Source organism: Brachyhypopomus gauderio, chromosome 6 (assembly GCF_052324685.1).
Source record: "Brachyhypopomus gauderio isolate BG-103 chromosome 6, BGAUD_0.2, whole genome shotgun sequence".
In the NCBI taxonomy this organism is placed as follows: Eukaryota; Metazoa; Chordata; class Actinopteri; order Gymnotiformes; family Hypopomidae; genus Brachyhypopomus; species Brachyhypopomus gauderio.
In genome coordinates this window covers 10908536-10933698 of record NC_135216.1, presented here as the reverse complement: position 1 = coordinate 10933698, position 25163 = coordinate 10908536, and the positions used below count along the sequence as shown (strand labels likewise).

At 43.2% G+C, this 25163-nt stretch overlaps 1 protein-coding gene and 1 long non-coding RNA gene across 4 annotated transcripts; one reads left to right on the top strand and one right to left on the bottom strand.

Annotated features, from left to right (window-relative positions):
- The first annotated feature begins 4645 nt into the window (after positions 1 to 4645).
- On the top strand, positions 4646 to 24269 carry LOC143516808 (uncharacterized). Of its 3 annotated transcripts, XR_013131789.1 has the most exons (6): positions 4646 to 4813; positions 4967 to 5011; positions 9258 to 9305; positions 10998 to 11041; positions 18963 to 19173; positions 24098 to 24269. It is a non-coding gene; the product is annotated as an uncharacterized LOC143516808 (long non-coding RNA). The 3 variants fall into 3 exon arrangements; XR_013131788.1 differs by lacking the exon at positions 24098 to 24269 and having other exon boundaries at positions 18963 to 19261; XR_013131790.1 differs by lacking the exons at positions 10998 to 11041; positions 24098 to 24269 and having other exon boundaries at positions 18963 to 19261.
- LOC143516806 (uncharacterized) lies at positions 11103 to 18523 on the bottom strand. The gene is made up of 2 exons (XM_077008656.1): positions 11578 to 18523; positions 11103 to 11304 (listed from the first exon to the last, which is right to left on the bottom strand). Exon 1 carries the CDS (start codon positions 16518 to 16520, stop codon positions 11628 to 11630), a length of 4893 nt encoding a protein of 1630 aa, XP_076864771.1. The 5' UTR covers positions 16521 to 18523; the 3' UTR covers positions 11103 to 11304; positions 11578 to 11627.
- Positions 24270 to 25163: the final 894 nt, after the last annotated feature.

Below are 25163 nucleotides of genomic sequence, written 5' to 3'. Positions count from 1 at the left end.
GGACAAGATTACTTGAAACAGGTCCCTCAGGAAGCAGTGGAGGCTTGCAAAGAAGAATGCCAACAGAGAGGACCGTGTCCTTGTGATGAAACAGTGTTTGACATGTGCTGCCTTATAATGGCAGAGAACTTCTTACACTCACCTACCACAGCTGATGAAGCTATAGAGCTGTATCTTTTCCTGAGAGCATGCATCCTTAAAGACTTGGACATTATCCCATGACAGCTGTATATTTAGTGCTAAGAATAATGAATGGTGAACATCTAAAGCACAATGATCATGTTTTTGTTTTGTTCTTTACTTGATCAATTCTTTCATGAATTCCTGCCCTAAATCTGCAGTTAAAATACTTGACATGTCTCTAGTATTAAATACTGTTGCATACGATGTAATGTGCATGCAGTGCTGTGACCTGAACACATGAAATAAGTGTTGTTAGACAGGTAAATAGTCAAATGTATAGGTGATAGGGCATTGTTTAACATGGTAGTTTAAAATGGTAGTGTTAGTGTTAGTCAAGGAGTGGTTATGTTTCTCAGCACAAGGGGATATGCATCAACATAACATGGAGGTTTATTCTTGTGTTTGCTTCCATCAACCTCATCACTTTTGTGTTCATAAAAGTGAAATAAACCTAGGCACAAAAAGCTGTTGTGTTTCTCAGCATATAGTATTAGGGTCTGTCACTAATCAATGAAAAAATGAGGCTGTATATAAGTCAGTCCAATTTACTTTTGTATCTAATAAGACCTAAATAAGCCTTATATATTTAGTTGTGTCGCGGGCGGTAGCCTGGCGACCATGGACCGCCTTGCTCGTTAAAATATATTTATAAAACAAAAGACTTACCTTCTGCATGCAACATCCCATGCGTTGTCATTCATTTCGTATTACAATCTTATAATTAGTCTGGTCTGAGCAGTGGCGCAAAAAGGGGGCATGCAGCGTATGCGACGCATAGGGGCGCTGCACTAGAGGGGGCGCCAAATCGATGAGATATAATACTGAATTTGTGTCCATCTTACGTTCGCCCCGAAAAAGGCTGCCTTCTACCTGTTCTTGGGTAATACTTAACTGAGAATGTTGGTGGAGAACTTTTCACTTCCCTTTTGAGGGCCAAAATGCCGCAAGTGCACTGACAATATCTGCTCTTTAATTATAATTAAACACGGAGGTCTGTAAACTGTGATTTTCATATTTTAGCTGAGCCATTTGTATAAGACAAATACTGAACATTCAATGATTAAACTATCATTCTGGGTTCGACATTCAGCATGAAAAAGAAACTGAGCAAAATATAAATGTTTGTAATAATTTTTTGTATATAAATTTCATATATAAAAATTATAAGAGGGAAGACTTGAGTGTGCCTGACCAGTATTAGTTTAAAGTGTTACATATTTTTCTTCACATACACTTCTGAAGAAATAGAGGACATTCTAGGTGCAGGGAAAAGGATTCGGGTTCCAAAGTTACTGGAGAGAAATCCTGTGGAGAGCCAGAGAAACTCAGAAAGGAAAGAAATTGAAGATACTGCTGTAAGTATATATGTGCATGCATGCATTCATATATATATATATATATATATATATATATATATATATATATATATATATATATATATATATATATATATATATATGATAAGAGCAAGTGAGATGTTATGTGCTATTATTATTTGCAGATGTCACAAAAGGCAAGCATTATTGAGGGAAAGCGGGCCTCACTAATGGAAATTTTAAAAGGGCGGCAAAGCCAGAAAAGAATCCAGCCAGTGTGCCTCTAATAGTCAATCAAAGAGGCAGAGGATTCTGCTGGATGATAATAATAATCTTTATTAATAATCTTTATTTGTATAGCACCTTTCATACATACATGTAACTCAAAGTGCTTTACAGTATAAATAAAAGAAACATTAAAAGGAGATAAGACAAAGACAAAAAGAAAATGTTAAAAGAAATTAAAGATAAAAATATTAAAATAACATAAAAAGTAAAAAGTGAACTAAGATAATAAAAAGTAAAGTAAATAAGATAAAGCTATTAAGATAAGAGTTTCTTAACTAAAAGCGGATCTAAACAGGAATGTTTTGAGACTGCTCTTAAAACTATGCAGGGATGAAATGCCTCTGAGCTCTTCAGGAAGAGAATTCCAGAGCTTTGGGCCATAGTGGCTAAAAGCACCCTCGCCAATCTTTAATCGGCTTTTAGGAATCACCAGTAGATTACTGTTTGAAGACCTGAGAGACCTGACTGGAACATATCTAACAATCATTTCACTTAGGTAAAGAGGGGCAAGACCATGAAGACATTTAAAAACCATGACTAGAACCTTAAAATCTATTCTAAAGCTGACAGGTAACCAGTGCAGTGAGTGGAGTGCAGGTGTAATATGATCTCTTTCTCCTGCGGGTCAGAACCCTTGCAGCCGCGTTCTGAACTCGCTGTAGGTGCGAAATAGAGCTCTTTGGAAGAGCAGATAGAACAGCGTTACAATAATCTAGCCTTGATGTGATAAATGCATGGACAAGTTTTTCACTGTCAGCAGGAGAGAGCATATCTCGGACCTTAGCGATGTTTCGAAGATGAAAGTAAGCTGTCTTGCATGTAGTCATGATGTGTGATTTGAAGCTGAGCTCATTATCAAAGGTGACGCCCAGGTTCTTAACACATTGTCTGGCTTTCAGATTCATTTGATTTAAATAAGTCTGGACATCATTCCTTTGTGAATCACTGCCAAGAACAAGAACCTCTGTCTTCTGTTTATTTAATTGCAGAAAATTGTCAGACATCCATGTCTGTATATCATCTATGCAGTCAAACAGTGAGCAAATTGATTTTAGGGCTTTAGGTTCTAGCGAAATATAAAGTTGAGTGTCATCTGCATATTGATGATAACTAATACCATGTTTATTAATGATGTGTGGTAACGGAAGCATATATAGGTTGAATAGTATTGGCCCAAGAATTGATCCTTGGGGGACGCCACAAGTTATTTTTTGACGTGTGGAGGAAGAGGTACCTAATGCTATAGTAATCACGCCCAGTTAGGTACGATCTAAACCAGTCTAAGACTAAGCCACTAAGGCCTACCCAGCTCTGTAGTCGATCAAGAAGTATTTCATGATCAACGGTGTCAAAAGCGGCACTTAAATCTAGCAGAAAAAGGACTGAGAGTTTGCCTGCATCCTTATTCAATCTCAAGTCATTTACTACCTTAACTAGGGCTGTTTCAGTGCTGTGGAGAGCTCTGAAACCAGATTGAAAAGTGTCATTTATTTGATTTACTTTGACAAAGTCATTCAACTGGATTGACACTACTTTTTCAATGATTTTGCTAAGAAAGGAAAGGTTAGATATAGGTCGATAATTATTAAGAATTGTGGGATCAAGATTTCTGTTCTTTAATAGTGGTTTAACCATTGCAGTTTAAAAAATTTTAGGGAATTCACCCAATTGCAGAGACTGATTAACAATCGTTAGAACTTAATTTGCTAATGCGCTCAGAACCTGCTTGAAAAAGCTTGTTGGTAAAGGGTCCAGTTCACAAGTAGAGGATTTTAGTGATGAAATCACATCAAGTAGTGTTACCATGTCAACTTCTTGGAAATAAGACATATTAAAGTTAGGCTGAGTAACTGATATAAGGGTTGATGGTCTATTAGTGCTTGTTGCTATGTTCTGCCTTATACTAGTAATCTTGTCCCTAAAAAATATAGCAAACTCCTCACATTTTTCAACTGAAACAGTCTCAGGGAAGCCACAGGAGGTGGGGTTTACTAGCTGATCTATGCTTCTGAACAAGACAGCTGAGTTATTATTGCATGAATTGATTAAGGTAGAGAAATAGTTTTTCCTTGCTGATTTCACTTCACTGTTGTAATTCTGCAATGTTGTTTTATAAATATCAAAATGTACTTGCAATTTTGACTTTCGCCAACGTCTCTCAGCCTGCCTACAATCTTGCCTAAATTTTACAATAGATGGAGTGTTTCTCCAGGGCATCTTAATTTTACCAGAGATTATTTTAGTTACCTTTGGTGCCACAGCATCAGTACAGTTCCTAACTCTGTATGTGAATGTTTCAACTAGCTCATTCCCATTTTCTGAGAGGGGAGGGAGGGACTGTATCATGTCTGTGAAGGCCACGGCACTGCCAGCACTGAGATAACGCTTGGTTATTGTGCGCTTTTCACTGAGTGTTCTAGTAGATAATGACATTTTGAAAAATACACCAAAATGGTCAGAGATTGCAACATCAGTAATTTCAGTATTATTAACCTCTATACGTTTAGAAATGACCAAATCTAAAATGTGGCCATGCTTATGAGTTGGGCCTGATATATGCTGTATGAGATCAAAAGAGTTAAGCATCCTCATGAATTCTGAAGTGATTGGATTTGTGGATATATCCATGTGAATATTAAAATCCCCAGCAATTAAAACATAATCAAAATCAATTAAAATCCTTGAAAGCATTTCTTCAAAATCTTCAAGAAAATCTGCATGTAGTCTGGGAGGATGATAGATAACAATCAAAAGAACTGAATAAGTACTGTTGAGTTGTACTGCCAGATATTCAAACGTAGGATGTTCCCCTAATGAGATCTGCTTACATCGGAATGCTTTATGGTGAAAACATGCAACATCTAGTGGCAGTGATGATTAATTAATTGCCAAATCTGAATTTGATGCATTAAAGAAGAAGCACACAGTACTTGGGCGTAAATATCAAGAAGCCATTAGTGAACTGGAACAACTGAGAAAATTGAACACTGAACTCCAAAAGTGTTTGCTCTCCAAAATCCTTCCTGGTAAGTTTGTAACACTCACCCTTCTTTCCTAAAAGGCTGCCTCACAAAACACAAAACAATTGTTATCATTTTATCTAAACTGGAATTTAAAGCTGTACTATTTATTGAATGTAATGACAGTGAATTACATTTAAGGTCTCATTTATGTTATAGGGAATAACAGCCTTCCTGATTTTATGGACACCCCTCAAACAATTAGTAAGACCTTTCAGTTACTACTTGTGACGCTGTGGTGACGGAGGAAGAAGGAGACACTACTAGCGTCTTACGGTGCACACAGAACATTTATTTCATCCACACAACGCAAAGCCCAGCACAAACGGTGCAAGCACGCTGACGCTAGTGCTTACACGGGCATGAACTTTAGACAAAGACGAGCACAAGACACTGCGTGAACGCACATTAAATAGGTGAATTACACGGACCCACGTGACCTCGAGACAAGGCACAGGTGTAACAAAAGAACACGCTCACAGACGACCCACGCCCACGGAAGTACAAACATGGACATAACGACACACAGACAACGTAACGACACGCCCACAGGGAAGGGTCCGGAGCTGTTCCGTGACACTACTGCTATTACTATTACTGTTGTTATTATATTTTGAACATTATCTGTTTTGCTTGAGAAGGTGTTTGTGGTTTTGTTGCATATAACACTAACAGCTTGTTGCGTCTGTCATGTTGAGGACCCCAGCCCCTCACGGTGAAGAGGAGGAGGAGGAGTCAGATAATGAAGACTACCTCCCTCCGCCCGTAGGTTCCACTCCTACCATAGAGGAGGGCGGGGAGGAGGAGGACTACCCCCCGTTGGAGTGCTCCACACCCACCGCCGACTACGGTGAGGTGGAGGAGGACTCCTATACGGAGGAAGAGGAGGACAGTCCGCCTTCCTCGGAGAGATCAGCTGGGACCGTCAAGGAGAGTGCGGAGAGCCGTCCACCCTCCGATCGCTCCGGCGAGAGCGCAATGGACTACTCCCGGGGTGGCAGCCCGGAGCAGTCCATGGAGTGGAGCCGGAAGACAGAGGAAGACATGGACACTGACGGGGAAACCCCAAACGGCCCGCACGGGGCGTCTGCCAGTCGCGATGCACCAAGCGCGTACGCCAGCCGCGCTGCACCAAGCGCGTCCGCCAGGCGCGCTGCACCAAGCGCGTCCGCCAGGCACGCTGCACCGGGCAGGTCCGCCAGCCGCGCTGCACCGGGCACGTCCGCCAGCCACACCGCTCCCAGCGGAGGCTTCGCAGCAAAGGCTGGAGGAGGACCGACCCCCGCAGCGCCTGCAGTTCCCGATCTCTCTCCCGTCATCGCTCTACTCCTGGCGCGTAGCCTGGCGCGTTTCATGTTTGTCCGTCCCGGTGTTTGTGAGTCTTCCCGTGTGTCTGCCAAACCCCCTGTTCCCGTTTGTGCCTCTTTGTGAGAGTATGCCAGTCTGTGTGTTTGTTTCTGTTCCGTTTAATGTGTCTCCCGTCTTTTCCCCCGTCTTCCCAGGGAGGGTGTTCTAGGCAGTCCATGGCGGACGCTTCACCAAGGGCGGTCACCTCCCAGACGCAGGACTGAGCGCGTCGGATCCGCCCATCGTCGTGGGTTCAGGGCACTGTTGGCACCCCGGGACGGGTAGTGCCCTTGGAGGGGGTGTCTGTCACGTTGAGGACCCCGGCCCCTCCCTTTTGGGCGTGTGTAAACGTTGTCCACGTGCTTTGTCTGCGTCAGTGGATATACGTGGTTGGGGTTTTGTTGTGTGATTAATAAGTCTCACCTGTGAATCGTCTCGTGATCACGTGGGGCTAATGTGTCTTGCCTATTTAATGTGCGCTTGCGCAGTGTCCTGTGCTCGTCGTTGTCTAATGTTTACACGTTCTGTGTCAACGTATCTGTTACTTGTGCGCTATATTGCGTAATCTTTGTTACTATTAAAAGTGACATCAATGAAAAGGAGGATTCGTGTCTCATCCTTCCCTGCTCCGCCGCGCGTCACAGCGTCTACCTATTGTCTAATAAAAAAGCCCTAGTTAATGTTCATGTCACGTTGAGGACCCCGGCCCCTCCCCTTTGGGCGTGTTCACGTAGTCCGCATGTCATCGTCTGCGTCTGTGGATACTCGTGGTGGTGGTTCCGTCTAGTGATTATCCGTCTCACCTGTGCCTAGTCTCGTCATCACGTGGGGCTAATGTGGTTTGTCTACTTAATGTGCGTTCGCGCAGTGTCCTGTGCTCGTCGTTGTCTATGTCTGCACGTTGTGCTGAATGTGTCAAGTGTTTTTCGTGCGCTATTGCGCAATACACGTCTTCATTAAACGTGACGTTTGCTGCCATCGAGGGATTCTGTGTCTCATCCTTCGCGCTGCACCCACCGTCACAGAACGACGAGCCGTTTGAGACACCTAGAAAGCATGCCAGGCTACAAGGGCAAGCAAAAGAAGGGCAAGAAGCCCAGTAAGGCTCTCCATCTCCTCGGTCCGCCGACTCAGGTCCGCCGACTCTGGCGCAACTGCAGCAGGATCCGGAATGCTCCTACCTGCTGTATGCGGCCCGGGAGGCCGCTATTCCCGAGTTGGCACGGGAATACCGCCAGACAGCGGTCCGAGTGTGGCGAGAGAGGCACCCCTCGCCTTCCCAGGGACTCTCACCCCTACGGGTAAGCGTCCCGGGGTTTTACGAGGCAGGGACGCCGCCTGAGGAGGTGAGGGGATCACCGCCACAGTGCGACGCCACGCCGACGTCGGAGCAGCTGGAGCGGGACCCGCAGTGCGCCGACCTGCTGAGGATGGCTAAACAGGCGTCCAGCCCCGAGTGGGCGGTGGTGCTCCGACAGGAGGCGGTTAAGGTCTGGCTGGCCAGACACCCGTCTCCTCCCCGCGCCCTCTCGCCGCTGAGGGTGGGCTCGTGTGTCTTTGGAGCCACCGAGTCCACCCCAGAGAGCGAGTTCGGGGAGGAGAACTCCGATGAGGAAGCCTACCCTCCATCGCTGTACGACGCCTCCACCGTTGACTACGGGGGAGAGGGAGAGGACTACCCCCCGTCGGTGGGTGAGGCGTCCACCGTGGACTACGGTGGAGAGGAGGAGGAAGAGGAATACCCTCCGTCAGAGGACTCCGCCTCCACCGTGGACTACGGTGGAGGGGAGGGAGAGGAATACCCTCCGTCGGAGGACTCCGCCTCCACCGTGGACTACGGTAGGGAGGAGGCGGAGTCGGAGGAAGAATCGGAGGACGAGGATTACCTCCCTCCGCCCGTGTGCCCCTCTCGCACCGCAGAGAAGGGTGAGGAGGAGGAGGGCTCCTATACTATGGAGGAAGAAGAGAGCCCTCCCCCCTCAGAGAGGTCTGCGGAGACCATAAGAGGGAAGCGGACGCCCTCTTCCGCTCGCTCCAGAGACAGTGCTATGGACTGCTCCCGGGGTGGCAGCCCGGAGCAGTCCATGGAATGGAGCCGGGGAGAAGAGGAAGAGGAGGAAATGGAGACCGAAGGGGACCACCCACACGGCCCGTTCGGTCAGTCCGTCAGCCGCGATGCACCAGGCGCGTACGCCAGCCCCGGCGCTCCTGGCACGTCAGCCCGCCGCGCTGCTCCTGGCACGTCCACCAGCCGCGCTGCTCCTGGCACGTCCGCCAGCCGCGCTGCACCCAGTGGAGGGATCACAGCGAAGGCAGGAGGGAGACTGCCCAACGCAGCACCAGCAGCGCCGGATCTCTCTCCTCTACTCACGCTCCTCCTGGCGCGAAGCCTGGCGCCCGTTATGTGTTTGTCTGTGCCAGTGTTCGTCAGTCTTCCCGTATGTGTGCCGAATCCCCTATTCCTCTATGTGTTAATGTACCAGTGTGTGTGTTCGTATCTGTTCCGTTGAGTGTGTCTAACGTCTTTTCCCCCGTCTTCCCAGGGAGGGTGTGCTAGGCGATTCGTGAGGGACGCTTCGCCAAGGGCAGTCGCCTCCCAGATGCAGGACTGAGCACGTCGGATCCGCCCATCATCGTGGGTTCGGGGCACTCGGTCCTGTTGGCACCCCGGGACGGGTAGTGCCCTTGGAGGGGGCGTCTGTCACGTTGAGGACCCCGGCCCCTCCCCTTTGGGCGTGTGTTCACGTAGTCCGCGTGTCATCGTCTGCGTCTGTGGATACTCGTGGTGGTGGTTCCGTCTAGTGATTATCCGTCTCACCTGTGCCTAGTCTCGTCATCACGTGGGGCTAATGTGGTTTGTCTACTTAATGTGCGTTCGCGCAGTGTCCTGTGCTCGTCGTTGTCTATGTCTGCACGTTGTGCTGAATGTGTCAAGTGTTTTTCGTGCGCTATTGCGCAATACACGTCTTCATTAAACGTGACGTTTGCTGCCATCGAGGGATTCTGTGTCTCATCCTTCGCGCTGCACCCACCGTCACAGTTCATTTAATCTGTGATACAAACTTGTACTGAAGATTTATTATCATTATATTATACATTTCAGGGCAATCCAACTTGTCACCCCCATTAAACACTCCTCAAGCAACAGTTGGTAAGTATATTGCTAATAAAACATGAATGACTTGGTTACACTTATACATTCATCCTATCTCTGATAAGAGATAAGAGACATGCACAATAATATTGTACTATTTAATCATTCTACAACTGTCATTTACCAAAAGTAAGGTAATAATTATTAAATTATTTTATATTAGGGATGCAAATGATTAATCGACTTTCGATTAATTGTCGATTAAGACGTTACTCGATCAAAATGTATTAATCACGATTAATCGTTAGAGAGCGCTCCTGTAGTAACTTGAACAGAGTGTAAGAACGAGAGGTGAACACGTGTCGCAAAAGACCAGAGTGGAAAACAAAATGAAGCGGGCGAAAAGACATGCGGTGTGGGACCATTTTGAAGCGGGTTCGGGAAACGAGGCAGAAACTGCGTAATCCAGAAAATCCCGAGGAGGGAAACTTTATTTTCCACGCAACTCAAACAACAGCACTGTTCTCTCCCCCTCCCCTGGCGCGCGCAGGCGCCGCTCCCCCAGTGTCACTTAAAGGGCCAAGTGCCTGTCTGTTAGGGAATTCGCTGCGAGGAGTAGTAGTCGCTACAATTTTAACATTGTTAATTTAGGCTAAGAAGTCAAATGTTCTCTGTGTAATGCGGTATTGAAGTACAACAGTTCCACTAGCTCACTCAATTATGATTTGAACACCGTGCATGCAGCTGTCCTGCATATCACCAGTGCACCTGGTCAACCTAAAATCACAGCTACACTGGGAAGGCGAGCGTTTTCGAAGCTCGCTATGAAAAATGAAGAGTGAGCTAAAACAAAGCTAGCTACCACTACTGCTGTAGCCCTTACAACAGATTGTTGGACGACTCTAACAACATAAAGTTACATTACCGTGATGTGCCACTACACTGACGAGAACTGGCAGCTAAAATCTGCAGTGCTGATTACGACGAACATGTCGGACAGACACACCGCTGACAATTTAGCTGACAAGCTCAATGATGTTGTGGAGACTTGGGCACTCTCCGGTCGCGTTACAGCGTGTGTTCACGACAACGCTAGAAACATTGTCCAAGCATAGGCTCAATAATATTCTGTTTAGCTCTCTATTTAATTTCTTCTTTAAATTTTTTTTACATTTTTTAAAATGTCTAATGTTTCAAATGCAAGAACGGAGCCAGTCCTTAATTTATTCCTTTTTTAAATGAAAGAATGTATTTTGTTATACCATAAAAAATTCCTAATGCATAATTACTTGAGCAATATATCATATAATACAATATAATTATCATAATATAATACATACTTTTTGACCAAAGTGTTTTAACTACACTGCTCAAAAAAATTAAGGGAACACTTAAACAACACAATGTAACTCCAAGTCATCCACACTTCGTGTTCAGATAGGAAACAACACTGATTGTGAATCAATTTCAACTGCACTTTTGCAAATGGAACAGACAACGGGTAGAAATGAAAGATTTTCAACTGATTTCAAAGATTTTTATTAATTGAGATCTAGGATGTGTTATTTTAGTGTTCCCTTAATTTTTTTGAGCAGTATATTTAGCTAATATTTTTAAAAGCCCTATTGAAACAATGAAATTCAGGTGGAAAACGCCGCTTATCGATTAATCGAAAGTCGATTGATAAGATCAATCAACTAACGATTAATGAATTAATCGATAATTTGCATCCCTATTTTATATTTGCAGTAGAAATAAGCCAACAGAAAGAGCAAGCTTCAGAAGAAGAAAGGGTATTTTAGATTTAATTATAAATGTACAGTAATGGTGGTATTGTCTTTGATTAGACTCAGGGTATCTGTAGAGGCGCTTCGTTTCTTTCACCAGTTTCTTGTGCCACCTTTGCCTCTGAGTAACAACCAGTATTGAAAGACGCGAGTGAGATAGAATCCTCTTTAAATGTTTACTTATAAACATCAGACATTACATTGAACTCAACATGACTCGGTCCAAAAACTGTGTTGCTTCCAAAAACTCCAACTGACGTCTGTCCGTCCTAACTTAAGCAGGAAACAAAAAGGGTTACTGACGGAAGCTGAAAGTACAGAAATTTCTTCAAACTTATACATTACTAATTTCTGTTTTCATTTTAGAGAATGCAACAATTATGGATTATTATTATTAATTATCTTCATCATATTTTAACCTCTTTAACTAAATTGTTTTATACAATAAATTAACCCTTAACTGGCTCTTACATTACCCGGCCCCTAATTGGTTAGGCAGGAGGACTAAGCTATTACAAACTTAAACATTAAGAGCCTACTACCTATACTTCAAATGTTCATGAAGACCAACTTGTCTTCCTTTGTTAGTCGTCTACATCACTTCTTTCAACAGACACAGTTTATTTACAGGCCTTTCCAAAGTGTTGGTCCTTGTCTTCAATTTCACTCTCCGCACCATTCCACTGGAGTCTGGCATTGTTTCAACTACCTTCCCCATGACCCAGGAGTTGCGAGGGGAAGAACTATCCACTAATAGCACGACATCTCCCATCATGAAGTTTCTTCTAGGTTTCAGCCATTTCTGGCGCTCCTGAAGAAGGGGTAGGTATTCTCGTGTCCATCTAGACCAGAATAAATCTGCAAGATATTGGACTTGCTTCCATCTTCTTCTTGCATACATGTCATCTTTGCAGAAGGTGCCTGGAGGCATGATTGGCTGGGACTTCAGAAGCAATAAGTGATTGGGGGTTAAAGGCTCGATGTCGTTTGCATCATCCGAGACACTCGTCAGTGGCCTTCCATTGATGATGCTTTCGACTTCACACATTATTGTATGAAGACAGTCATCGTTCATTGCTTGCTCCTTCACCAGGGAATTAAGGATCCTTCGCGCACTGCGGATTTGTCTTTCCCAAACCCCGCCTTGATGGGAGGCGGCTGGGCTGTTGAATATCCACTTTATTCCCTTTGGATGAAAGGCTCTTTCAATTTTGTCATTATCCAACTGTTGAATGGCTCCCCTTAACTCTCTTTCAGCTGCCACAAAATTTGTCCCATTGTCTGACCTCAGGGTGTTGACTTGACCCCTCCTACATACAAACCGGCGTATTGCATTAATGCAGGAGTCCGTGTCAAGGCTGTCAGCAACTTCAATGTGCACGGCTCGGAGAGAGAGACAAGTGAACATCACCCCGTATCTCTTAACAGTACTCCGTCCCCGTTTAACTTCAAACGGGCCAAAGTAATCAACGCCGGTGTTCGTGAAAGGTGGTTGGTCCGGGAGGAGGCGATCTTCGGGTAAGTCCGCCATCATTTGCTCACCAGCCTTTCCCGTCATCCTACGGCAGACTGTGCATTTGTTAATGATCTTCCTGATTGCGTTATTGGCTTGTGGAATCCAATATCTGCATCTCAGTTGTGCCAACACATAACTGCGCCCACAGTGTCCTGTTCTTTGATGTATGTCTCTCAAGATCAAGGTGGCAACTTTGCTGTGTTTAGAAAGAATTGCTGGATGTTTAGCGTTTTCTGGCATAGCGGACTTGTTAAGTCTTCCGCCAACCCTCAAGGTGCCATCTTGGAGAGTCGGATTCAGTCTAAACAGCGCACTACTGCGACTGAGATTGTTGCCTTTCTGCAGAACTTTGATTTCCTCTCCAAAATGCTGTCTTTGGCTGAACCGTATTATTTCCGCTTCAGCTGTGTCCAAGTCCTCCAAGGTAAGCGATTTATTTCCTGATGTAGCTTTAAATTTCTTCATATGCCGTTCTAGCTCTAATCGTCGCTTTCCAGTGTCTTTTTCAGTTTGATCGATTGCTCTTGATGCCTCTTTACTTTCTTTCTTCCATTTCCACAGAGCATCCTTTATTTTTACAATCCAAGCCACTGATCGTTTAAGCTTATTCCAATCTGAATAATAGCCGATCAGCTGGCTCATTGGTTCTGTACTTTCTTCTACTTTGACTGTATTAACAGTGACTGAGTTCTTGACCTCTGGGTCTTCGTCCAGGCTTTCCTTCCACAGCACAGGCTGTTCCGGCCAATCGTTCTCGTTCGGCAGAAACTTTGGTCCACTCATCCACGTTCCTCCTTGCACCAAGCTTTTCGCTTTCAGGCCTCTGCTGGCTTGATCTGCAGGATTTTCGTCTGTTCTGACGTACTTCCATTGAGATTGCTTGGTTGCTTCTCGGATCAAGGAAATTCTGTTCGCAACAAACGTTTTGAAACGAGCAGCTTCACTGAAGACGTATCTGAGCACCGTTGTGCTGTCTGTCCAGAAGACAGATTGTTGCAGTGGAACTTGAAGTTCTTGATGTAACATCTTGTCGACCTTCACCGCGATAACTGCTGCTGTCAGCTCAAGTCTAGGGATCGTGACACGTTTGAGAGGAGCCACTCTTGATTTCCCCATAAGGAAAGCACAGTGTTTCTCGCCTTGCTCATTTTCTAGCAGTAGATAAGACACAGTGCCATATGCATACTCTGAGGCATCTGAAAAATGATGCAACTGCGCCGCAGTAGAGCATCCAAACTTGGTGGGTTTTAAGCACCTACTCACGTGGAAATTGGTGAGGTGAGTAACATCTTTCACCCATCTCCTCCAATCTTCAGCATGCCTTTCACCAATGTTCTCATCCCAACCAAGTTGTTCTTTACAGAGCTCTTTCAACAAAAGTTTAGCAGGCAAGATGACTGGGGCCAAAAACCCAAGGGGGTCATAGATGGAATTAATGACTGACAATATGCCTCTTCTTGTCATCGGTTTGTCTTGCAGTTTCATGCTGTATGTGAAAGTATCCATTTCTGTGTCCCACTGAACACCGAGTGTTCTCTCCACTGGCAGAGCGTCGTGTCGTAAGTCCAGGTCTTTCATTTTACTGGCTCTGTGTTCCTCAGGGATTGACAGTAACACCTTTCTGCTATTGCTCATCCACTTTGTTAAGGTGAACCCTCCACTGTTGCACAAGGCTCTAAGATCATTGACTAAGGTAATTGCGTCTTCATCTGTAGCTACGCTTTTCAGACAATCATCCACGTAGAAATTATTCAGGACTGTCTGAACCGCACATGGAGAAGTAACACTTCTGTGATCCTCTGCTGTTCTTCTGAGTGCGTAAGAAGCTACACTTGGTGAAGAGTTGGCTCCGAAGAGGTGCACGGTCATCCGGAACTCCGCCATGGGCTCATCCAACCTGCCGTTGGGCCACCAAAGAAAACGAAGTAGATCCGCATCATGTTCCGGCACCCTAACTTGGTAGAACATTGACTCAATGTCTGCCATTACTGCCACTGACTCCTCACGAAATCTCAGAAGAACTCCGACTAATGTGCTGGTCAAGTCAGGCCCCTGGAGCAGTTCGCTATTTAGACACCTACCCTGGAATGAGGACGTGCAGTCAAATACCACCCGCAACTTCTGTTTTTTTGGGTGATAGACGCCATGGTGTGGTATATAAAACACCCTTTTGTCATCTCTGTTCAGTTGGTGTGTAGGAACCTGGACAGCATAGCCCTTACCAATGATGGTTTCCATGAATCCCTTGTAGTCTTCAAAGAATTCAGCATTCCTCTTAAACTTCCTAAGCAAAAACGCTATACGTTGTTCCGCCACACAACGGTTATTAGGCATTTGGAGCTTCTCATTCCTGAATGGCAATCCAATGGTATAATGTCCATTCTCTAAAATTGACGTCTTCTCCACACACCGCATAAATATTTTGTCTTCTTGAGACATCTCTTTCTTGTCGTCATAGCTGCGCTCTGGAAAATCAGCATTATACTGTTGGACCAATAACCTCTCAATCTCCATCAAAGAGATTTTGTTGACTGAGAAAGGTCGCGGTTCATTCTCTGTTTCATTCAGGTCTTTCCTTATAGGCCCGTTCACAACCCAGCCAATGGCCGTCTTCACAGCATAGGGACCTCCAGCCTGACCATTAATGATGCGCCAGGGTTCTAATGCTCTTGAACAATTTGCTCCAATAAGTAGTCCCACTTCAGCATCTATCTCTGGCAAGCTCACTTCGTGGAGGTATGGCCACATCTGAACATCCTTCTGTTTGGGTATATTCCCGGCATGAACAGGTATGCTGCTGTGAGTAAACACCTTGGGTAACTCAATGAACACGTTGCTTTCCAACCCACACACTTCCAGGTCAGATATCACAAAACTGTTCACGAGCTTTCGTTCACCTGGTTCATCTTGGCCCATGGTGCTTAGAAGTATTCTTGTGGGCTTCCCTTTCACGTTCAATTTCCTTTGCAGGTCTTCCGTGCAGAAGGTTGCTGTGCTTCCCGGGTCCAGAAAAGCATACGTTTTTATATGTTTGTCGCTATTCTTTGACTTGATTTTTATTGGTACTATTGACAGCACACAATCAGCTTCTCCGGCCCCCGTAAAGCCACAGGACTCTTGTGAGATGGGAGCTTCTGCGCAGGGCACCTCTTTAATTTGAGCACCATCTTTCTTTACTGGGACGGAGACAGAACCTTCATCCTTAACTTTGTGCAGAATATCAGGGTGCTTTAATGCACATTCCTTGCACTCTAATTTTCTTTTGCAGAATGTGCTGAGATGGCCAGGAACCAAGCATCCAAAACATAGGCCCTTTGATTTCAGAAAGTCTAGTCGTTCTTTATGTGGCCGACCTTTGATCATACTGCATGAAGCAAGGGTGTGAGACTGCTGGCAGTACAAACATGGTTTATCAAAGGCATTCACTGTTGTACTCGTGTTAGCAGGCTTGATATGTATTTTTTGGGACATTTTGCTTTCAGCAGCAACATTAGTTGCGAAGCTGCTTCCACGCACCTCTTTCCTTGCTGGCCTGTTTTCCCTTTGGTCCATCTTTCCAGGCGCGGTTGTGCGGCTGTCTGAGATATTACCGAAGAGGGGGTCCATAGCTATCTTAGCTTGGCGATCTACGAAGTTCACCAAATCAGCAAACCTTGCTCTCCTTCCTCTTCGCTCTTTAAGTTCGAAAGCTTCAGCACGCCAACGTTCTTTCATTTTGTACGGCAGTTTGGATATTACTGTCCGTAGATTGGTTGGATTGTCCATCTCTTCTAAAAATTCAATGTCCTCCATAGTGTTACAACATCCAATCAAAAACATTGCGTAGGCATTCAACGCTGTCCTGTCGTCCGACTTCACTTGTGGCCATTTGAGCGCTTTATCAATGTATGCACTGGCTATGCGAAGCTCATCCCCATAATGCTTATGAAGTAGCTGTTTTGCCTCGTGATAGCCTTTGCTAGGTGTCATGTGAACGCAGCTGCGTACCAGTTCTTGAGGTTCGCCATCCGTGTATGTTCCAAGAAGTATAACTTATCCTGATCGTTGTCAGTCTTCTGCTCAATTGCATGCTCAAACGCCCTTATGAAGGATTTGTACTGGAGCGCGTCACCCTTGAACACAGGAATGTCCTTTTTCGGTAGCTGTGAAAGCTGTTGTTGTTTTACAAGTAGCTCGGTAATTACATTCTGTTTTTGTATGACTGTAAAGATGTCATCACCTCTGCTCGTTTGAGCTCTAGGACTCTGATTGGAAGCTGGCTGTGGCTGCTGTGGTATTCTGGAGTGCTGCACTTGCGTTGGTACATGAACATTCACATGAGCTTGCTGCTGTAGCATCATGGCATCTCTTTCCTTATTCATTTTCCCGCTTAGTGATTTCCACGCTGACGAATGGCAACTGGAACCATCTTCGGACCTCTCATATTCTCTAAGCACTTTTAATTTTGCTTGGCTTTCAGCTAATGCAGTCTCCAGCTCTAGCTCTTCCTTTTCAGCTTTAATTCTAGCTGCTTCGAATTCAAGCTCCTGTCTTTTCCTTAACGCTGCTGCACGTTCCAGCAGAGCTGCGTGTTCTGCTTCTTGTCTAGCACGTGTGGACGATACACATGATGTTCCACTTACACGAGACCCACGCAGGTGATCCTTTACAGCTCTGCAGACCCTTACCTGTGAAACACTGTCACTCGGTAGAATGGCATCTTGTTGTTCATCTATCACATGCTGCTCTTCCAGTTGCATGCTTTCCTTCATTGTGTATTCATGCTCATCTGCAATCCATCTTTTAGTTATTTTCATAAAGTCTTTGATAACTTCCATTTTTGGTACAAACCAATTATCCTGGTCAAGCATTTTTTCATCTTCAGACAACAGATTGCCAACTTCGTTGTTGAGACTATTGAACTCATTTAGGGATTGTGCAAATTCACTTTCCATCATATCTTTAACATTTTCTAAATTTTTTGCACTCATCAGTGCCTCTATCTCTTTCATTCGGCTAGTTAGAGTTCCCAAAGTTCGTCTCCTCAATGCTATGAACCTTTGTAATCTTTCCTCTATACCCTTCTCAGTTAGCTTGCGTGGTCTTCCCTGCTCCACTCTGTCTTTGCCACGTCCGTTTTTATTTTCATCGGCCATCTTACAATTCGTGGAGCTAATGCTCACGTTGCGCGCACAAGGGTTTTAAAACACTTCTCAGTTGTCTTTCTTAACGAGCCGAGTGCACACAACCTTTCCAAATCGCAAAACTCCACCTTGACCGAATCCAATCCTGTTATTCACGAGCGTTCTTACAGGGAAGAGATCCAACGCGCTAGCTCTTTTAACTTTGGTTAGCCCCCTTTTGTGGTTTTTTTTTTTTTTTTTTTTTACTTTCGTTTTCGTCCGAACTCGTGGACCATCTTAGAATCCATACAACGTACTTTCTTCACAAAGCTTAGAGGTAAAGAGGAATTTTCGATACCTTTTCCTGGAGAATGCTTCAGAGGATAACCCGTTTCACGGATTCTCTGGGCGAGCTCCGAACTGCGCTATCCAGGTTAATTCAGCGAGGCTACGAGTTAGCTAGTTTTTGGACTAATGTAGAGGCGCTTCGTTTCTTTCACCAGTTTCTTGTGCCACCTTTGCCTCTGAGTAACAACCAGTATTGAAAGACGCGAGTGAGATAGAATCCTCTTTAAATGTTTACTTATAAACATCAGACATTACATTGAACTCAACATGACTCGGTCCAAAAACTGTGTTGCTTCCAAAAACTCCAACTGACGTCTGTCCGTCCTAACTTAAGCAGGAAACAAAAAGGGTTACTGACGGAAGCTGAAAGTACAGAAATTTCTTCAAACTTATACATTACTAATTTCTGTTTTCATTTTAGAGAATGCAACAATTATGGATTATTATTATTAATTATCTTCATCATATTTTAACCTCTTTAACTAAATTATTTTATACAATAAATTAACCCTTAACTGGCTCTTACAGTATCTGTACATTTTTAAATCTCAAATTCAATGACTCTTAAGACCTTTTTAATACCTCTCACAAGAAAAAATAATACTATTACTGGGGATGCAGGTGTGTTCCACATCGTTGACGGGGGGGGGATTGTTGACGTTGTTGAGGCCGTATACTCCAGCGCTAGAAATCTAGCACTAGGACCCTGGAGTGGTTATTTTCGGCATGGTCCTAGCGCTAGATTCGGCAAAGTTTACATCGCGCCAGAACAACTGAACAACACGCACTTATAATAATTTAATGCCTCCCCTCATAAAATTCCAGACATTTTAAGACATTTTTAGGCCTTGAATATGGAAAACTAAATTTAAGACATTTTAAGACTTTTTAAGGACCCGCGGGTACCCTGATACTGATATGATTTACATATAATCGTGAAATAAAATAAAATTTCACACAGACGCACATTGGTGAAGGAATTTACATCAATACAAATCAGTGGAAGAGAGTCCAAGGAAACAGCAAGGACAGCTTGTTTGTGAAGGAGCTGGCAGTGTGCATTTGGGGCACAAACATTTTGTCCAACCGGAGTCTGGAGGGTAAAAGTTGTCCAACAACAAAGACAACCCCCAGGCCCCCTCTGACCCCTCACAAATTAAGAGCACTAAAAAGTAAGTAAGAATGTTGATAAAGAATACTAATCTGAAAATGATGGAGGATATTACTGCTGCATGAAATATTACATGTGTCTCTTATGGACCAGGGGTGAGTTTCCCGATAACGAACGATCTTAGAAAGTTACGAACAACTTTAAGTATGACGTAACTTTAAGAACGCCAAATTTACGAGTGTTTCCCAGCCTTCATAGTCTCCAAATTTACGAACGAGTTCTAAGTAGTTCTTAGTTGACTCCGCCTCTGCAGCTGCACTGGAAAATCTCCGCTAGTCGAAAACCGAACCACCGATTTACATACATTTTTTCATAATTACGCCGCAAAAGCATCATTGGCAAAATGACAATCATAAAAACTAACAACTAATAAGTGTTGACATTTCAAGTATAAGGAAAAAATGAGTAGAACATATTATTACCTTTGCAATTCTGACCGATCGTAGGCTTTTATCAAGGCTATAAATAGGGCACACAATTAACCTTTCACACGTTATTCAAAACCATGGCAAACAAGCAGAGAAAATGAAACTTTCTGTCGAGTGAACTGAGCCAAAAACAAAAGTATAGCCTACTGTTTTCAATAGCTCGAGGAAGTTCATCAAATTCAGAAAAAAACAAAAAAAACTAGTCAAGTCAAAAATAAGGGGGCAGGACTCAGAAAGGAGAGGGCTAAGACTGGTGGAGGTCAAATGTCCACAAGTGCCTTCACTGTTGAGGAGGAGAAGGCACTGGGGATACTGGGCCCCACAGCTACTGAAGGGACACCAGGGGATTTGATACAAGCTTCAGAGTGGATACCCACTGTCAGCTAGTATATATATATATTATATAATATAATATATTTTATACTATATATATATATATATATTCATGGGTTAAAGCAAGAAATTTTCATTTGGCAAAAGACAATGCCAGCAATTACTGAAAATGTGGTGTAGTTGGGACACGGCCTCTTTTGCCTAATTCTACACAATAAAAACATTTATAAAGTATATTTATCTAAACAGCCTGTGTAAGGAGAGAAGAGAGAATGAACACCTGAGCAGTAAATGTACATAAATGTGTATTTAATGGGAGTTATCTGGGGGTCCTCTTCCAGAAAATTATTTAAAGATCAAGTCAAATTTAGTGAATCCTGGTTTAAAAGCTCTCTTGTTTTTATCAGATTCACCATCGCAAAAACATAAGCCGTAAGATTACCTGCTTTAAGTAGGTATGTTACAAAAAAATTAACACCACTGGATAGAGCTTTTAAATACAAACAGAACAACACCATCCATGTTAAGCCTGGTTTAAGCCTTTACACTTGACGCAGCACGAGTGGCGTGAGCAGCGCGAGGGTCCGCACGCCGAAAATGACGTAATCGCGGTGGCTCCAACCGTGCGCGAGAGCCTCGCAGTCGTGCACCTCTCGAATTTTGTAACTTTGCGCGCTTCAGCGCAGTGAAGCAAGTCATGTTTGCCGGGTTCATACACCTTTATAAGGTGGAATTAAAGCACTTGTACGTCACTTTCAAGGTCCATTTCAACGCGTTCTCAACGTTAAATTTAATTAAGTTAAATATTTATACATATACTCGAAATGATTCGAAATAATTCTCTTTTTATCACATTATTTAATGGTGGTTTATTTTCAAAACGCCCAATCTTAACGACTTCACGTTCTGTCATGTTTCATCCTGGAATTACAAGAGGCTCGTATTTGTTAGCGTAATAACTGTTCAGTCAGACAGATATTTGTTGTGAAACGAAGTAGTTACATTTTCAAGCATTTTAAAGTACTTTAGCCTAAATTCCAGCACTAATGCAACATTACAATTGGTCAGGTAAATGTTCATTCCCCTGTTTTTGAGGGGACTACACTGCAAAAAGAATGTGACGCAGCAAGTAGCCTCCGCCGTTCGCGCAGGTGTACAGAGTCGCGCGCTACGGTCACGCCAGGCAGGAGGGGGGTAAAAACTTTTCTACGTAACATCCGCAAATCTGAAGGCGGAATGAACCGCAAGTCAATCAAATGACACCGCCGTCATCTATCCAGCGCTGATGAGCGCCAGTGACAATCATATTTCGGCCACAAAACAGATAGCACGTGCGTGTGTTGTTTATTATGATTTGACGGATTTTTTCCCCAAAAAAATCAAATGACGGAAATCCGTCGTAGTGACGGAGAACTTTAACCCATGATATATATATATTGGGTCTAAAGCTGTTAGAAGCAATTGGGCTGATATTCCCCTTACCCTAGATGGTTTTTCAGTAACACCAAAATCTACTGCAAAAACTTTAGGTGTCACTATTGATTCTGATCTTTCATTTGAGGGACATGTATGCAATGTCACTAAGGCTGCCTTTTTCCATTTACGTAATATCGCCAAGCTGAGACACTTACTTTCATTAGCTGATGCATAGAAGCTAGTTCATGCTTTTGTCTCGTCAAGATTGGACTACTGTAATAGTCTTCTAATTGGATGCTCTAAACAGTCCATAAAGAAGCTACAACTTGTACAAAATGCCGCAGCTCGAGTCCTAACTAAGGCCAGGAAATTCGATCATATTAGTCCCACTCTCGCCGCACTACACTGGCTGCCGATTAAATATCGCATTGAATTTAAAGTTCTCCTGTTAACCTATAAGGCGTTAAATGGTCTTGCCCCACAATATCTGAGTGAACTCATTGATTACTACAACCCATCTCACCCTTTGCGCTCCCAAAATGCTGGATTTCTCCTAGTTCCAAAAATTTGTAAAACTACAGCCGGAGGCACAGCTTTCTCTTTTAAAGCCCCTCAATTATGGAATAGCCTTCCAACTCCAATCCGAGATTCTGACACAGTTCCAATCTTTAAATCTAGACTTAAGACTCACCTGTTTAATCAAGCCTTCAGCTAACATTCCCCTTGTAAGGTGTGGGGCTCGGAGGCCCCAAGACGTTGAGATTTTTGGTGATCTGAGATGTTGATGCTGTCATCCAGATGTGTCTTGGCATCACTCTATTTGTGACAATGACTTGACTGGAAAGCAATGTCTCAGTGAGCCCTCATGCCTGTGGTCACCTCTGAACCCCTCCCTTTAGTTAGGCTGCTATAGATTAGTCTGCCGGAGCCACATGCTCATCACTGGCACGTGAGCTATGTACATTTAAATCAATGGTGGTTTAAATTCATGTCCACTCAGTCTGTATTGTCTATCTTCTTGCATGGCTCTACCCAAGACGATTGGATACAGGCACCTGCAGGCACCTGGGGGATGGTCTGGCTGCCGGTGGATGTGCTGATGCCGGGGTTCACCTGGGGAGTAACACTGCAGTAGGAGCCTACAATACCAGCATCACTGCTCCGTCACGGAATGAAAGCCTGGCGTTCATCAACAGACATTTACAGTGACATTATCAAAACCCAGAACTTTCAATTCTACCTTTTACCTAGTCTGATTGTGTGAATTGTGTGTGACTTGTGTATTTGTGTGTTAACGGGCCGCCCAATGGAGGATGGGTTCCCTTTTGAGTCTTGGTTCTCCCGAGGTTTCTTCCTATTCCCCACCATCATAGGGAGTTTTTCCTCGCCACTGTCGCCCTTGGCTTGCTCATTAGGGTTCTGGACCCATAGTATTGTTAACCTTGTAAATCCTGTAAAGCTGCTTTGCGACAACTTGAGTTGTTAAAAGCGCTATACAAATAAACTTCGATTGATTGATTGATATATATATATATATATATATATATATATATATATATATATATATATATATATATATATATATATAATTTTTTTTTTTTTGCTGCATGGTGAAGCAATGCTTTAGTAACAGCATGCACACATATATGTCAGCTTTGCTTAGTCCGTGGGCATCACCAACAGTCTGCAGAACAGTCTGTGGCATAAAATCGGAGGGCGGTCAGTAACTGCGTCGTGGAGCTAAGGGCAAAATTCTGTATTCAGGCGAACTACATGGCTTCGTGGATTACATCGTCTTCTTAAATTATGTCTTCTATTCAAAGCCAGTACTCTGAAGAGCTGCTATGTTCATCACACAAGCACAATTGCTAGCCTTAATCCAAGTTACTTATATGTGCTACCGATTAATCAATCCATTTTATTGGTTAAGTTAAAACAAGCTTAATAGGCCAACTTGTATCTATTTCTTTGCAAAGAATACATTAATTTTGAGTCTGAAACGCTGTTGACTGCACGATGACGAACGGAGAGACTTAATTAAATATTGGGAAGATATAAACTAATGCTAAATAATTCAAAGTAGTACATTTGATTTCTGTTGACACATTGTGGTATATGCGATGTAAATACTTCAAAAGAAAATAGGCTACTAGGCTAATTATACACATAAACGCAAATGTAGTAATGCCGTGATTAAAACCCGCGCGAGTGAAATTAGCGCCTCTATCATTTTTGAAGTAGAACTGCACGAGAGCTTCGAGTTAAGAAGTACTTAGTGAGTTACGAATGGGTCCGGAGATTCTTAACTTGCGAACGACTATAAGAACGACGTAAGTTAAGAATATTCGTAAGTACGAGGTTACGAAGTACTTAGAGTTACGAACGTTTCGGGAAACCCACCCCTGGACACTTGAATTTTATTAAAATTTCTCAATGACCTGCTAATAATCTTATACATATCTTCTGTGCAAAATGTTGATATTTAATAAAACTGTTCATAATAATAGTCATGTGGCCTTTGAGCAGGTTATCTAGTCTTCATATAGGCTAGAAGTTTATACCTCACATTTAGGAGATTTGCTCCTCTGAGAAGGCCTATACATGCAAGTAAATGATTTGTACTTTGTTTCAAGTAAATAGTTTTTGAAGTCTTTAGAAAACTATATGATTTTATTGTTGTGCAGTAAATCATTTTTATGCATATTAAAGTTTTCTCATGACATTTTGCTTTATTTTGTTTTGATAAAGGTTGCTTCCAAAAGTGGCTCGAGACAAAAAACCTGGAAGAGTTCGAGCTAAGGACTAGAGCAGGAAAATTTGGACGTTATGTTACAGATAAAATCCAAGACATCAACAAAAAACAAAAAAAAAACAAAATCAATAAGTACATTATTTGTTATTTAATAAAATTGTATTACTTGTTTAAAATGTCGTTTCTACAAATAGCATTTTATTAAAGCAGCTGTTATAATAATTTCTCAGTAAATTAAGAAAAATAAATATTTTTGAGTTGTCTTTTAAAATTGTCTTTGTTTCTTGCCTATTTTGCAAACTGGTCTATTAACAGTAAAGCATAGGTGTTAGGGGTTAGGGCAGGTGTGCACATGTTTAAACATTCCCTGCTTGTTTTAGTGTTGCTCTCCTCCAGCATGCCTAATTTAATTGTCATTTAGGAAAACATCAAAATGTTCCAGACAGAAAATCCACGACCATGGTTGAGGCACATTGTATAATATTCTGGTCACTTGACAGTTCTGCTACAAGTTATCAAGGGTTAATTGTAAATTAAAAATACTAGTTATTTTACAGAATACCAGATACAAGCTGGTTTTGGACAGTAAAACCACACACCAGCTACAAGATGGTTTAAGATTGTGTAACCAGCTATAAACCAGCTACCACCTATGAACCAGCTAACAGCTGGTTTTGGATGGTTTAACCAGCTACCAGCTACAAACCAGCTACCAGGTTCCAAAACACAGCTTAAGCTGGTCAAGCTGGTTAACCAGCTTGACCATCTTAAGATGGTATGAGCTGGTTTTTTCCAGCAGGGAATTTCGATAAATGATTCCGGTAATATTCTAACAAGCCTGGATCATCGTCAATTTGTGACGTATCCCCGTTTGTAATTACGAAGCGAGCAGAAATTTTAGAAGCGAGCAAAAAACTGAAACGCGCGCTGAAAACAGTGAAGTGCTCGCGTGGCTGCGAGAAACGAGCGCGCTTAACCGCGCAATTCTTGATTCTCTGCTCTCGTTGTCACTGTTTTTGCTCGGTTTCCTTGATTTTGCGTGCTCAATGTGTCTGACTTGCT